The sequence below is a fragment of the Pseudopipra pipra genome, chromosome 5, assembly GCF_036250125.1.
Source record: "Pseudopipra pipra isolate bDixPip1 chromosome 5, bDixPip1.hap1, whole genome shotgun sequence".
Classification (NCBI taxonomy): domain Eukaryota; kingdom Metazoa; phylum Chordata; class Aves; order Passeriformes; family Pipridae; genus Pseudopipra; species Pseudopipra pipra.
In genome coordinates, this window is record NC_087553.1 from 28,652,856 (window position 1) to 28,669,371 (window position 16,516).

General features: G+C 38.6%; 1 protein-coding gene across 8 annotated transcripts in view; it reads left to right on the forward strand.

Annotated features, from left to right (window-relative positions):
* The window catches only part of ANKS1B (ankyrin repeat and sterile alpha motif domain containing 1B), a 420,219-nt gene that overhangs the window by 362,232 nt on the left and 41,471 nt on the right, over positions 1-16,516 (forward strand). For all 8 annotated transcript variants that reach the window (XM_064655362.1, XM_064655363.1, XM_064655364.1 and 5 more), the window contains 2 exons: positions 6,682-6,789; positions 12,052-12,231. In XM_064655362.1, coding sequence (XP_064511432.1) covers positions 6,682-6,789; positions 12,052-12,231 — 288 coding nt within the window. The remainder of the gene's footprint in view (positions 1-6,681; positions 6,790-12,051; positions 12,232-16,516) is intronic.

The following is a 16,516-nucleotide window of genomic DNA, read 5'->3' on the forward strand; positions in this document are numbered from 1 at the left end:
AAAAGTAATTAGGTCTTTGTGCATACTTTTGGTAACTTGCAAATATTCTAGGAAAATAAGTGTGTTCTGAATAGCATTTCTTAACAACATTTGTTCTGATCACTGATACAGGTGCTTCTGTCCAGTGTTTGGCTTTTCTTTCTGTATGTTGAAGACAGTTTTTCTGCAGTCATTGTGTATCTAAAAGATGTTGATGATTTAAAATAAAAAAAAAACAACACAGAGGGACTTTCATTAAATTCTAGTATTGGAAAGAATTAACACCAGCTTAGATTTTTCACTATTTTTACTGCAATTTTTGTCAGACTATATAATTGTATGATATAGAGGCAAACAATTTACTTTCAATTGTAATATATTAGTATCTTTATAATTAACTGATACTATTCCCGTATTACAGAGCTCACCTTTTCATGACAGCATTGGTTATAATTGTGAGCTAGAGTAATTTGCATTTTTACTCTAAGCGCTGAATGGCTGTTTGCTTTTTCTTATATTATGAAAACACTCATTACTGTATGTTATTAGAAAGCTTAAAAAAAAAGCTATTTATTTAGTAGACAAATGTCCCATTCATTAAATGGGCTTAAATGTTTGAGGTTTTTTTCCTTTTGCTTGGAATTAAGTCTGTAATGAAATTGAATCAAAATCAGAAAAAAGGATCCATTTTAGAGGTGTTAAAATTTTCTATGGAGATTTGTGTTCTGTCTTTTATTTCTCATTGTACAAAGTGTATTTCATGCTTGTGTACAGATTAATGTCCTTTGCTGATAATTGCCTATTAAAAATAGATAAATAAATAATTAGCTCATTACAAAATGTGTTGTAATACTAGTAACTTTAATTATAATTCATCTGCTGTGTAAGTAGTCCTGCAAAATATTGTGGGATAACATGTTGGTATTGCAATTGCTCTCTCGTGGTGCTATATGATTAACATTGAAGACCTCAAGGAGTAATAGTACTGCAGGTCTCTGTGACCACACCTTCTCCAAATCTGATCTAAACCAGGAACTGAACCTGTCATTAGCTCAACATATAAATGGAAATGGAAGTCCCCAGTGGAGGGAGCAGTCTATCCTTTAGGACTCAATCTTGGGAATGTATTCCACCTTTCAAACTGTCCAGTATTTTTTCCATTTAACGCCTGTGAAAACAGAAGGAGTGTCTTCACTTAATGTACAGATCTGCTCAGTGCTTGCCATTTTTCACATAAACAATATTTTTAGACTTGTCTCTTAGAACAGAGTAATCATTATTGTAACAATCTTGGTGTTTGTATGTATAATAGATGTTTAGGATTTCTGATTCATGGGGTTTGGAGCCTAGTGTGATAAAAATGCACATATGTAACATTTGTCATTACATCTGAGGCTTGTAAAATGATCGAACCGTGATTTAGTTTTTAAAAGGCAGTGGATTTAACTTCCTCTTAATTAAAAAATTGTTTTTAAAAACCAGTTCAGTGTGCAGCCTGAGACACATCCTCAGGAGGCAAAGTGACCAGCTCTCAGTTTTGGCCAGGTCTTGTTTTATTGCATTTTACTTATTTTTATTAATGAAGTATTAAATTGATATTTTTTCAACTGAGATATTAATGGTTATTGATTACAAGCACAAAATTACAGTTAATTTTTTTATCTTTATTGGAGCTAAAAGTACTAGCACCTGATATTTTCAGTCAGCCCAGCCAATTGTTAAACTGATGAAAATTTGGAAAACACTTTAATGACAAAAATGGCTTCATAGTGCCAAAGTCTGTCTTGAGAACTTCTGCAAAAAATAATAAATTCTTACTTCCCTCAGTCTGACCTGGGGTGGCAATGGCTGAGCAACATTGTAACACCACTTTACTTGGAGAAGACTCTTGGCCTTAGCTTTCTCAGTACCCTTAAATGGAAATCTGCAGCTAAATTATTTATTTATTTAAGTGGTGGGTGACCAAATAAACATCAGTTCCTCATGATAATGTATAGAATTGGGAATTATGAGACAGCCATATGCTTTTGTGAAATGCTGTCACCAAGACAAATGACATTGTTTCCCGTTGGGTAATTAATTCCAGAGTAGTATTATGCATATTTCTTATCCTTATGATATGAAATAATTATTATATGCATAAGTCTCTTAAAAGTCTCTTCATAGGCATAATAAACAATTGCTTCCCCTGAAGTTGTGGACACCAGAGAAACTGCAGCAAGCCTCTGACCTTCAGAATGTTTTGGAGCTTCTCTGTTCCCATGTGATGAGAAAGAGCATAAAGTATCCCTATGTGAAAAATGCAATAGAAATTTAACATGGTTTCACTGGATTTGGCTGTGTCTGGTATTGGTAAGCCACTGGGCATTCAATATCGTAGAATCATAGAGTGGTTTGTGTTGGAAGGGACCTTAAAGATTATCTAGTTCCAACCCCCCTGCCATGGAAGGGACACGGTCCGCTAGGCCAGGTTGCATGAAACCCCATCCAACCCAGTCTTGAAAACTTCCAGAGATGGAGCATCCACAACTTCTCTGGGCAACCTGTTCCAGTGCCTCATCACCCTCACAGTAAAGAATTTTTTCTTAATATCTAGTCTAAATGTTTCCTCTTTCAGTGTAAGTATCACAACTGACTTGGATATATTTAATTTTCAAAATATGCTGATCATTACATCCTGTAATCTTGGTCAGTATGTGGGATATAGGGTTTTTTCGCCTTTTTTGATTGTTTGTGTGTTTGTTTTAACTGTTAATGCTGCATTAGTGTTCTAGCAGTTCTGTGGGTAGGATTTGTAAAGTTTGGAACAGTTGTTGATGCTGAGAATTTATACAGCAAGTGTGTCTAGTCCTTTTCCAAGTTTTTGGTTAAATCAGTCATGATGATCAGGTGAGTTGTACTGGCTGGTGTGGGCTCACTTGGTGGGTATTCTGGGCACTGCCATGTTTTAGGATTAGCCCTGTGAGTCAGCACTGTGGCAGGAAAGAGGTAGTAAATGTATCCTCCACTTGCAATTCCAGATACCTTGGAGTTTATTCCAATATGACCAGCAGTAAAATGGTTAAGAAAAATTAATTTAGCTAGGGTTTTGGGCCATTTACTTGTAGAAATAGGAAGATCCCACTTTGTTGGCTTGCATTTACTATTTTTTTCTCAAATTTTAAAGTGTCTGATGCTGCTACCAGAGAATCACTAGTACTGTTCTTATCACTCTCTAGTTCTGTTCTTATCCCTCTCTAGTTTTGCACTTTGTGACTGTGTGTTCAGTAGTGCTTCATAGTGTGTTCCTAGCGTTCAGTTGCTGTTACACATGTAGTCCAGACCACTTGTGCTATTATAGTACTAATTTTAGCCCGTACAGTAACGTTTCAGATTCTTCCAAAAGAAAAGGAATTGATGTCCTGAATTTCTGTAATCTTTATAATACTCTTAAAGAAAGGTAGAATAATTATAAAAATACAGTATTGGATATTGGATATTATTGTTTAATTAGAAGAAAAGATCAGGCAGAAGAATGTTGCAGAAATAATACTTATTTTTAGATGGAATAACTTGTTAATTCCAGCATCTACACATACACAGTCATCAGGGAGTTATTGGGCTACATGTATTTTTTGAAACATCTGTCAACTAAGCCAGAAATCTAAATGCAAAGTGTTACATTGGTTGTATTTGTGGATTTCTTACATTTCCTAGTGGAATTTCATTTTGTATGCTAATCATTGCAGAGTATGGAGGTAAAAATAAGATTAAATTTGTGTGCATTTATCAGTTCTCTGGACAAATTACTTGCCCCGTTCTCCTTTAATTGTGTTACAGCATCAAATATAATCAAATATATGAGATTAAGTTGTATCATTTTTGTCTCAGGTATCCTGCTGTCAGTGTGGAAGGAAGTATGTCATGTACATGCTTTTTTTTTTCTTTTGTCCCAGTAAGGAAATAACAGGCTGTGGATGGCCTTAAGGTACTCTGAACAGTTTCATGCCATGTTGCTGATTCCTACAGCAACACTGCAAAACTCATTTCTTTCTTGTATACTAAGTAGCCCACAGTCCATTTGACAAAATGCTTCACTGCATAGCTCTTAGGTGTATTGTATTGACTGTCCCTATTCAGTGTTACTGTGTTCAGTGTTACCTGGTATATACAAATTATTCATGGGAAGCTAACTTGTGGGCTATGTAAGTGCATGACTTTTAATGGTTACCTAAAACACAGCATTAGCGTATTTCTAAGGTATTGCTTTAGGCAGCTGTACCATTCCGCGCTGTTGACCTGAATTTGTGATGTTGGACAGTTTTGATAAATACTGTCAAAGATAATCCATCACAGAACAAGTTTCCAGAGTTTTAGGATGTTTGTTAAACTCTTATAACTCAAATATAGAAGTGTTTCACAAAACAGTGTTTTACATTTGTAAGTTAAGTAACAGGTTTTCCAAGTAAGAAAATTGCTAGGGAGTCATTTCCAGAAGAATACAGCTGTCTTCAGTTAGTGGACTATGTGCTCCAGACAAGACTGTGATGCAGCTGCCTGTTGACTGAGGACCATATGTTTCTGTAGGTTGCATCATTAAATCCCTCTCACTTCAGATTTGGGGTGACCACCATTATATTGGAAAAACAAAAGGTGGAGTAAGCTTAGCAGTGCATATGGTGTTTAAAGATCTGTTTTACTTTCAAATTGAGCACAGTTTTTGAAATAATTTAGCCATTTAGACCTGTCTACTGATCTCTTATGACTCATGTCCTTTTCTCTCCTGTTCTTCAACAGCTCTGTGAAGTCAAAGAGAATTGCTTTGTGTGGTTTGATATAGCTAATAAGACAGTCAGAGTGCTGAGGACCTTGAAACAACCCGAGAACTGTAGCTTGGCTTAAAAATCTCTGGATAAATGATCTTGTTGATGGGGAAGCATTATGAAAGAAGCAAGTTCACTGAAGTGCATTACTTGACTAATGCTTAAAGCAGCTGTAGTTCATGCACGTGTTTCATATGGTTAAATATGGAGACAAACTGTGCACCCTTCTGTTTAACACTCAATGTAAACTGAATACATAACTAAGTCTCCTGCATGCCTCAGGCATTTCTGTGTGTGCTGCATTATCTCAGCTTCACTCGTGCTTCTCTAGATTTGGGCTGAAAGAGTATCACATAACAGGGTGGTTTGTGGGACTCTGCAGCTTGGGTCTGCTGCTGAGCTGCAGGGTCTGCAACACCCCTGTAAGCTCCCTCTCGGAGGAAGGCCTCCATCTTCTTCATGTCATAGCCCATCACTTTGTAGATGTGGGTAGACAAGATGGTACTGATGTTTAACAGTATCAAACAGCACAAAGACCTCTAAAAGAGGAAGTGTGGACAAATTCACATGCCCATGGATTGACAGGATAATGGATGCATAGGGATGGATACTAGAATAAAATGACAGTGTGTTGTGAGATACTGGATCTAAGAGATGTAGTAGGCGAGATGCTGGGATTTGGGTTTTGTTTGTTCTTGTGAATGGTAGCTCTTAGTGCTGCTGCTTAAGCTGAAGTAGTTGTTCACTTAAGATACAGCATTTTCAGGGTTTTTTTGGGGACTATTACTTTTTCTAGGTTGAGCGAGAACTTCCTCTCGACTGAAGAGTGTTGACACACAGTGGTCCTAAATATAGTGGGAAGTACTGTTTTCTGAGAGGGAATGGAGGCAGCTCTGGTGTATAAAACCACATATACAGTCTGGAAGTTACGTAAGGACACTTCTGTTTGCAGAGCAGAGGCTTGCTGCTACAATTAGGGCTGCTTTACACTCTTTACACTACAGCCATTGTAGCCATTAAAGAATAGCATTGAAATATGATATTTTTTTTTCCCCACTAATGTGTAAAGTTTTCAACTCGCTGCTTCTCTTTTCCCTGTTTTCCTGAGAGTGATGATGGTTTTGTATGTGGCAGGGACACAGAGAAATACAGATGGGGAATAGTTGCAGAAAACTTGGAACAACTTTTTTGGCAGCATTCTTGGAGTTTGGACAAGCATGAGATATTTGAACATATCCACTGGTGGACATGTTTGTGTGCAACATGTTTTTTTCATTGCATCTGTTAAAAGTAATAGAACTTCAGGACAAAGTTTGTCCATCCTGTGTTTCTTAGACAAGGATAATTCTCCACCATAATGCAAACTGCATGTGATGTTTGGAGATTACCTGTAAAAGGCATAATGAATAGATTTAGAAGTGATAACATTTATCCATTGTATGATTTCTTTTTTCCCTTCTGTCCCCCTCTAAGCATTCCTTTCTCTCTTCCTCATCCATTCGATGAATCACTTTAATCCTCATCACTCACTGTTTGCCTGCTCCTCTACATTTCCTTCTCCAGTCTCCTCGTCCCCTTTCCTTTTTTTTCTTCCTACTCTGCTACCTTCTCTTCATTTCATTTTTGTCTCCTCTTTACTCATTTTTCAGTCTGTTTTTTTCAGTCTTCCACATCTGTACCTGCTCTAGTTTCTTCCTTCATTTTACGGCATTTTTTCTCTGTTTGATCTCACCTCTCATTTTCTCTGCGGATTGTTTGCCTCACACTCTCTGTCTGCTCAGCCTGTCTAGAGGACTAACTTGTTAAAAAGTTTAAAGAGAAAATGGCTTCACTCTGAATGGATCTTTATTTAATGTTTGCCATGTGTTTTTTTAATGAGATATTTTTGATATTATTTCAGGTCTTAAAAATTAGCTTGATTGGCCACCGGAAGCGCGTTCTGGCATCTTTGGGAGACAGGCTTCACGAAGATCCTCCTCAGAAACCACCTCGGTCAATAACCCTCAGGGTAGGTCCCCATGAAAATTTGTTTGCATTTCTCAACAAGTCAGTAAGCATTTCATAACATTCACATGAAAACAATGACTGCTTTTAGTGGGGTTCAATTTACCTCACTTCAGAGGTGTACAGTATGGACATCTTAGGCTGACCTGCTCAGTCACTTCTCCCCATATAGCCAGCAGAGATAAACTGACATTTTTACAGGGTGATTCATCTGACCTGTTTCAGATGTCTGCCTTAGGATAAATAGTATCTTAGAAGTACCAGCTTATCTTTGCTCAGGAAACTAGCTCAGAACCAGGTGTGTACAAGCTGCACATCTACATTTGCCCTCAGGAATCCCTGCACAACCCAGCTGATCGATACTGCTGAAGGAGAGTTACCATTTTCCTTTTATGTTTTTGAAGGCTTGCACTTACTTTTCAGACATATGCTTTAGGCTGTCTTTAAGGAGAACCTCTTGAAATTGTTGATATAAATGCCATTAAGATGTTTCTGTATATCAAAAGTTTCATCATGTTTTTAATTTTCATTTGTATTCCCTCTTTCAGAAATGTTGTTGCAATATCCCTGGGGTTTTTCCACACTTGACCACATTTAATCTCTTCTCATTATACCACCTTCACTCAGTTTCTCCAATCCAATGCCTTTGCTTACTTGCTGTCTGCTACTCTTATCAAGTTGTGGTCTGATGACCAATTCCTACTGCGTTCTCTCCAAGGGAGTTCATAGCAACACTTTTTATTTTGATATTTTAGGTCACACCTTTTGCATTTGATTGGATCTGATTATTTTTATGAGGCAGCATTTCTGACTGAAATCTCATTTAGGATTAAATTTAAAAATGTCAGAGTGTCAGTGCTCCCAAGTTAAATTTTCTGGTGTAAAGAAAAATACAGAAAGACAGAATGAGGGCTTATGTTCAAGTGCATTTAAAATTTCTGTGACCAGCCGATTTTCACCCTGCTTATTCTCAGATGCCCCATACAGGCGTTTTAGATCCCACCCCTTAATTCAACCTATTCCTAATGCATATTGAAAAAGGTCTGACAAGTCTATAATGTGCTTTAAGGCACATTGCACATACATGTAAATGTTTTTCTTGTACTTTATTTTTTATGTATTATGTGAATGGTTCCTGATGCATGACAGGTGTTAAAACACTCCAAGGAAAGAGAAATATATCGAAAGGCACACTTTTTTCTCAATGCCTTCAGTACTCTGAACTGGAGAATCTATTCCTCTTCAGCGGGTGGGAAAGTTTCCACGGCCCACATTCTTGGTCAGGACTGTATATTCTCAGTTAATTCTGAAGAGAAAACTGGATGTCCTCCATCTGTAGTCAAAGTGATAAAAAGTATCTGCTGCGCCACAGCTAGAGCTACTGATGCGGGCCAGTGCTAAATGTCATTTATCACCTCTTGGTACTAGAGACTTCACAGAGAATCCTAAAGAGGAGGACATGCATTTGGTATAAAGGGGTTTTTCCATCAACTGCTTCTATGCCATTTTACACAAAAGAAAGACATAGTGTTTAGTTTGTACTCTGCAATAATTTGTAGCTTGACAACTGATTTAAATAAACTGTCTGCTGCTGCTAGAAGATTGATTTATTTAGAATCATAGAATGGTTTGGATTGGAAGGGATCTTAAAGATCATGTGGTTTCAACCCTCTTTACCATGGGCAGGGACACTTTCCACTAGATCAGGCTGCTCTAGATCAGTAGGAAAGGTAGTTTGTTATTTAAAGAGTCTACTTTTAAGGTCCTAAGCTCAACTTAAGCAATGCTAATGCTTCATCTTTTTTGACTGTTTTTTGTATTAGCCTTTAAAATATTTCAAAGGAAAAGGTTAAATATTGAGGAAAAGCAAAAAAGCATTAAAAATATCTACAAAATCTGTTATTCCCACAATAATTGTGTACTAAGGAAAAGTTATTTTGATTCAAAGTTATATATTCAGAAGTATAGTAATTGCTGGATCTCAGTTTACCTGTGTAATCTTGTTGTCCTTCTTTGAGTGCATGATAATCTTTAATTACAGAAGCAGTTTCCATATTATTCGTGGAAGCCTGTCTGCACCCAGTCAGCACTGGAGTGAAGGACCATCAGTTTAGGCAGAAAATTTGGAAAAGTGTTACAATAGTAATGACAGTATAACACAAGAATTAATTCACCAGAGAGAATTCCAGTTTTTGGGAAGTGGTTAGACAAACATCTGTGGGACATGAGGTATTCCCAGGCAGCTTGAGGAAGGATCTCTTAAGCTCCCTTCCAGCCCTAACCTTTGTTTTTCCAGGTTTGTATGACTGGCAGGACTGACAGGTGGGCATGAAACAGATTTTGAAAGTGAAATATATGGTCAGACATCCCTTCAGGTCATATATCCTTGCATTCACAGCCAAGTAGAAACATGGTATGAATACCTGGTGACTACCAGTATCATGATACTGAGGCCGTGGTAGCACCCGCAAGGGTGTCCATGCTTGGTCTGCAGGTTTGTTGAGGAGATGAGAAGGTGGGTATGGAGTGAGGATGAGGAATGAAGGAAGAATGGGAGAGAGGCTCATGATTAAAGGAATAGCTGTACCTATGAAAATACAGATTTACATCTGCTTTTGCCACAAAAGCCTTGGATAATGCTTGTTAAGTTATTTAGTTAATTGCCTCATAAACAGTCGCTAATTGTATGTTACCAACATTCTGCATATTTGACTGGAGTCTGGTTTATGCTAGTGCTGAGCACACGGTGCTACAAATTACATCAACAAAGCAGCGGATTTTGGAATACGAGCACTTGGAAAATCAGGAATAAACATTCTAATTGGTCATCTGAGGTGACTGATACTTTTTAAACTTTGTGTATCTCATGTCACCCACACAGAAGTGGTGATTATAAAATGCCAGAAGTCACAGGGGCATGGTGAAAATTAATTGATTGACATTTATAAAGCAGTTATGAGCATCATGAATATGACAGTATTAATCATCCTATCTTTAGAGCAGGATGTGAACAGAGTTTAGGAAAGGGGTTTGGGGCCATGAAACAAGGTGAGAATAAGATCCTGACTACACAATAACTAATGATAACACGGTGCTGAGTATATGACAATATGCTGCACAGTTGAGGATCCATCTGTGCTGTGAAGGACGACTGTGAGAAAATAGCATAAAATCATATAATTACATACTGTTCCAGAATGCAAAGGCATGATAATTCTTGTATTTCTTGACTTGGTATTTCTCGTCTGCATTGCCTTGCCAGCAATCTTCCCATAGAGATCTCAGAGTGAACTTCCTCTTTACATGCAATTTGATAAAATATGAAAAGCTCGATGAGAGCTGGAATCTACATGTTCATTGCATGGTCATCTGTCTCTTTGATGCACTGACAGCCCCATCAGTCTAATGATAGTGTGTGAATCGTGATTCGGAGCAGAGAGGGGTTACCTACCTATCTGAAGCAGCAGGTAGCAGTCAGTAAAGAGGATCTTGTTTGGTGCCCCTGTACTCAGGGTCTTTTCAGGGCAGAGGTCTGTGCACCATCTTGTCAGGCCCAGAGAGGGTAGGTTTTAGAGATTATGCCCCACCAAACCTGAGCATGTGCAGACTACAGCTTTTTAGAAGCTTGTAACTGGGCCGACTGTAGGTGGATTTTTGTGAAGGAGGGAAAAGACTATTCCTAAGAGGAAAACACTCTTTTCTTTGCCCTGGGAAATGTCAAGTGCTTGTCTCAAATCATAGGAAAGCTAGAGAATTTAAAAAAAAAAATCCAAGGTAATTAAAAATTGCTTAACTATATTTCCCTATATTTTTTCTTGTTGGTTGACTAGAGCCAAAACGAAAAATACTCATCCATTACTGTGATTGCAAGGAATAATGTCACATAGACTCCTACACTTCAAATGTTAACATCAGGTGTTACTATGACTTGAGTCCCTTTCCTTTCCATTTGGAAGAGATTATTATTTCTTACACCAGCTCTTGTTTCTTAACAGCATCGAGTAAAGTATCTTGATGCTTTTCGGAACTGGGCTTGCTTCAACCTAATCATGCATGAATCATCCAATTTAATTCTCTCTTTAAATAAAAAGGCAGAACTTTTTACCCTCCATGCACACTGGTGCAGGTTTTTGCTTCCTCTAATATTTTCAGGTCCCTTCTTGTTGCTAAGTATTGAAATAGAGTATTACAGCAACAGGTGATTTAGAGAAAGTCTGCACTGTGCAAACATGCTCCTGGGTACATTCTGCCTCCAAAGAACTTACTATCAGAGAAATCTCGTGTCAGATAAATTGAGCCCAGTAACCTACATCATGAGAGGGGAACGTTTTCCCATTCGGTTGCTATGGCAGTGTTTTACTGCCCACACTGGGATGGTACAGATGCAGACTGTCTGGCCAGTAGGCTGTAGGTCTCTGCTCCTTCTGATGGACCTCCAAGAGTGTTGAACAGTAGAGCTGGGCACTGATGTTTGTAGTTGGTGTTTGAACAAGTGATGTGATGTGCATGAGAATAAGTGTTTCCAAACATACGAATGGTGGCTACAAATGAGCGGTGTGGTAGCAGATTCTGGTAAAATGGATGATCAGGAGGACCCCTTTACCTATTTATTAGATAGAGTTTATGTATCAATTGAGTATGGTATTTGTACACTGACTGATACAAGGTTCATCACAGATAACAAGAAAAGGCCTGATGCTCTGATGCTTTCATGTGTTCTAGGAATTGTTACTTAGCTTATGTCTGATATCTGGTACTTCCAGTTAAAATGGATGTTCTGCAAAACCTATAAAAATTGCAACAAAGTATCTATACTGTGTAAATGGACATATCTTTTTTTCCAGCAAGAGATGTTGCTAGAGTTCAAATCACTTTCAAATCACTTTCACTGCTCAGAGTGGCTGCTCAGTAGTGAGAATGTATTTCATCTTACAAATAGCTAGTCCTAAATCATGGCTTTATTTGGGCCTTGACAAGAAGTAACTCACTGTTTTATCTCTCCAGCAGTCCTAGAAGGAAGTATATATAACACAAGGAGGTTTTGGAGAGGAAGTTTGCCACTAGTTCGTGTAAATAGTGAATTATTTTTCCTTCCACGTGGGCTCAGCACGTTAGGTAGCAAATCTCAAAAGTTCATCCACAGTAACCTCTACTGCAGGAATTGTTCCTTATTTTTTTAGTGTGAACCATTCAAATACACTTTTAAATGTGTGGTTTGAAGTCAGTAATATGCTGTTCTTATGCTGCATTTTATTTCTCTGTCCAGGAACCCAGCGGTAACCACACTCCTCCTCAGTTGTCTCCATCACTTAGCCAAAGCACTTTCACTACTGGTGGCTCCCTGGACGTTCCCCACATTATCATGCAGGGCGATGCAAGGAGAAGAAGAAATGAAAACTATTTTGATGATATTCCCCGGTCAAAGCTGGAGAGGCAGATGGCACAGGTAGGACTAAAACAATGCTGTTAAAAGGCTGCGCCTTGCTGCATTTGGTTACAGAACTAACCCTGACCAGAGCAGTGGGTCCTGTATGAAGTTTGAATTGTAAATGACAAAGGTTGACAATTTTTTCAAGCTGTCTGTTCCAGCTCTCTGTACTTCAAATAGTGTAAGTTGGCATGTTGGTGTATCATTTCTCCTGAGAGATTGAGTTTTGCGGGGCTTTAGGTGCCTGGAGGGTGAGATGAAGGTGGCTTCTGCGCAGCAGAGCATACAGTCTTCCCCCTGCATTGACTCTGCCTCTTGTTCCTGTAAGAAGGTGCAGATTCCTCAACTTCTGAGCAACCTACATAAAAATAAGGTGATGTCAGTTCCCTGCCAGAAACTTAGAGGACTTGGAGGGTGGTGATTGCTGCATTTATTAATGGAGAGGGTCAGCATTCTGCAAAACTGTGATCTGGAGATATATCTTGAGTGTTTAAAAAAAGATTTAATGGTGCAAAAACTCATTTGAGCATCACAACAGCACTGGACTGAACTGGATGTTAAACTGTTCATGAAAGAAAGCCTAAAATAGTCTCCACCTCTAAATTTTTTTCATCCAATCTCTGAAAGAGTACTGATATTTTTAAATTAATGTATATATTGACTGGAGTGATACCTTAGAATCATAGAACCATTTAGGATGAAAAAGACCCTTAAGGTCATCAGCTCCAACCATTAACCTAGCGCTGCCATGTTCACCACTAAACCGTGTCCCCAAGGATCACACCTACATGTTTTTTTAACACCTCCAGGGATGATGATTCCACCACTCCCCTGCACAGCTCATTCCAATGCCTGCCACCATTTCAGTGAGGAAGTTTTTCCTAATATCCAATCTAAGGGGCAGAAAATTATACATGGGCAGCCTGTTGGTGAAAATGCTTTAGAATGAACTCAGCTGGTTTCTGGTGGTACCTATGATGACAGACAGCCAGGTCTTAATTTGCATGTTGGGAACAGGGCTTTGATTTGCTGTCAGAAGCAGATGGGCGGCCAGGGCAGCTCCTGGAGCGACTCACTCCATGAAGGAGCAGGTTGCTGCGTGCTGCCCTGCATGAGGCTTCCCAGCAGTGGCTCTGCCTGCCACAGTCCAAAATAGAGCTTCTGTCCAAAATTCAAGCTCAAAATGGAAACAGCTATGCAAATAATTGTGTTATAATGAACAAAAGGCTGCAGTCTGTCAGCTAATTGCATGAACAAGAAGTAATTAAATAAACAAAGAAAACAAGGTGCTGCCATTACCTGGGAACACAGAAACAAATTGAATTCCATTTGTTCAGAGAACGTTTCTAGAGAGGTGAAATTGCATTTGTTTGGGTGGGCCTGTTGCCTTGTCTTTTCTTAATCTCCTAATTTTCTGCTATATAATTTTATTGTACAGAATTAAGGAGAAAGTTGCCGAGTGAATGAGCTTGTTTCCAAACCAAAGTCTGCTGGGCTTCTGTGGCAAGAACAAGGTTGAGCTGAAGTCCAGCAAAGAAAAGCCGAGTTCTTAACATGAAAATATTTCTTTGAAGGTTATGAAATTTAGGTGTTTGAGCATAAAATGCATGCTTACTCATGGCTGAGTAGACTGGTTCATCTACTTAGTTCATTTTATTACTTCATTCACAAATCCCTATTCTCACTTCCTCTTTTAGTCACTAATATTTAAGACAAAAAAATCAAACAAACCACAACAACACAAAGACCTCATGCTAACAATTCTTTCTGTCTCCATTTTACTCTTTTCTTTTACTGTTTGAGGTCCTGATATTACCAAGAGGTATGACATAATCTCATATATGATACCTGGAGATTTTCTCTGTGCTGTTAAATACTGCATTTTCAGTTGGAACATATGTTGCATGTCCAAAGAGAAAATTGAGAAGTTATTATTTGCACCAGTCCAAATTGCTGTAAAACCAATCAAGTGCTGGGATTTGTTTTGTTTTTGTTTTTGGTTTGTTTTTGGGGGAGGTGGTGGGGTTTTTTTGTTTGTTTGTTTTTTGTGAGACTGTGTACCCACTGAATTGAAGACTTCAGTGCCTTCTGTCTAACCTTAACCATGGAATATATCAGTCATCCTTTGGGACTCCAAAAGGGAAAATGGATTCAGATTAAATCCATAAAACAGTGGCTTGTGTTATTCCCTGAACTCCAGTCTGTTTGAAGTCTTTCTCAGCTCTGCCCCCAAATTCTGCATTCCTGAAGTATGTAAAATTCCCTTTGACTTTAACGGGAAAGTCAATGACTCCCTCTGGTGATCATTCTCAATAAATTGGACTCACCCCATTAAGAGGCTAATCAGGGATTTCTTCAACCATTCAAGCCCAAAAATAGATTCTTAAATTTATTTTTTGCAATATGTGCTTTGCTAAAATCAACTATATTTCCTTCAGTCTTTTCCCCCAAAGCCCCCTTGAAATTAAAGGTAAAATAATTGTTTCTAGAAAGTACAGGAGATCCAGCTGATTCTTAACATGAGCCTTCTGCTCCGTGTGTTTATTTGTTTTATTTTGTTTTGGTTTTTTTTATCTAGCAACTTTCTCCTTGCAGTTTGCCAGTTCCTTTGGCTTGTGTCAGATCAACAACTTCTGAACTGATACGAGGCCTGCTTTCCAGCTAGAATACTTCTCACAAACACCGTGATCTAGAGGAATTATTGGAATTGCTTTGAGGATATTCTTTGTCTTAACCCTCTCTTTGCTAGGCTGTTTGCATGCTGCTGTGTGGATCTGCATGTTTACTGGATGCTATAGTATATAAACATGCATAAAGATGTCTTGTATGCTGTGGTGCTGTGAATGTGGTTTTGATGTGTTCTTGGTGATGAGATTAATGGGTGTTTTTATGGCCTCAAAGAGAGAGGCCAACACAGTGTTGAGACCTTATTCATTGTATAGCTTTCATGAACTTGATTTTTTTTCAAAAATGTTAGAATAAAGCTATTTTTAGCCTCAATTTAAAATCTAAAATCTGAAGATATTTTGATGGAATGGTGAGATTGGATGTTTCCGTCTTTAGTATGACCTGTGTTTTCACTAAACTTTTACTAGGAGCCATCAAGCATGTTGATCTTTGCATCAATCAACCAGTAGTCCTTAAACAATGAGCACAGCAGTTTAAATCTGTTTTCCTTTGATCTGCTAGATGGGTTTAAAGAGTTCCCTAAACCATAATCAGATCTGATTGTAAGTAATACAACACTTTGTTTCCTGGAGGAAGCACTGATTTAAATTTACTTCATGTGGGTGGTTTTGTCTCAAGGCCAGCATTGTACCTTCATTCGCAGTTCCCTAGCAGACTGTCTGTGACCTAAGAGGGGAAAATCCTGATATAAACAATGAGTCTAACCAATTTAGATTCTCCACTGGAATAGATTTGGTCATCCAACCCTCCAGTTGGTCATCCAACTTTGAAAGTCTTTGGTATCTGGTTGTATAAATCACAACTGCCAAAATAGTAATACAGAAGGTTGTGAGATGGCTTATTTTCCAAAAAAAAAAAAAAAAAAGGGAGAAAAAAAATCCAGAAAGGAATGAGTACTCTGAGTCATCATTGACTGTGGATGTTGAATTCTGAGCCTGCAAACTGTAGGTTAGTATGATCAAATTAACGTAGTTCAAAATAGCTGAGGTTATTCTTAAGATTGCCTAAACCTTTTTACATAGAAATTAAATCATACAGACCAATCCTGAGTTCTTTGGAACCAAAGTCAATAGGAGGAGTTCCATTAAAGGGGTTGGGCTCTTCATTCACCCCTGAAATGATTTGCAGGAAAGAACTTTGGAGATTGAAAGGAATCACAGCTAAGTTCATTAAAATACACCAGTTAAAATGTCACATCCTTAGGATTTGCAATTCTCTAGGCAGCAGAGAACCTTTAGGTACTAGCTGCAAGCATACTCCAGACTGCCAGCCCCAAGGCTTTGACTATTTATTGCGCCAGCCAGTGACATATGGTGCTTTTAGCCACCATGGTCCATAAGACCTCTTGCCATGATGTTCAGAGCACTGCACCCTGCCCCTAGCCAGGACCAAGGGTCAAAAACACCTTTCCTGTGGCAGGCAGGCAGGGAGGTGTGGGAATCACCCTGCCCACACAGAAGATGAGCTGGGACAGGCATCGCCGCGATGCTGATGCACACTCTCCCCATGGTGCTGGACCTGCGGTGCACCCTGAGAGGGAAGAGGTCTGTCATTTTGGGAGGCAGTGGGCAAGGGTTCTGGGGAAAGCTTCAGCCAGTGTCTGCCTCTGAGTTGT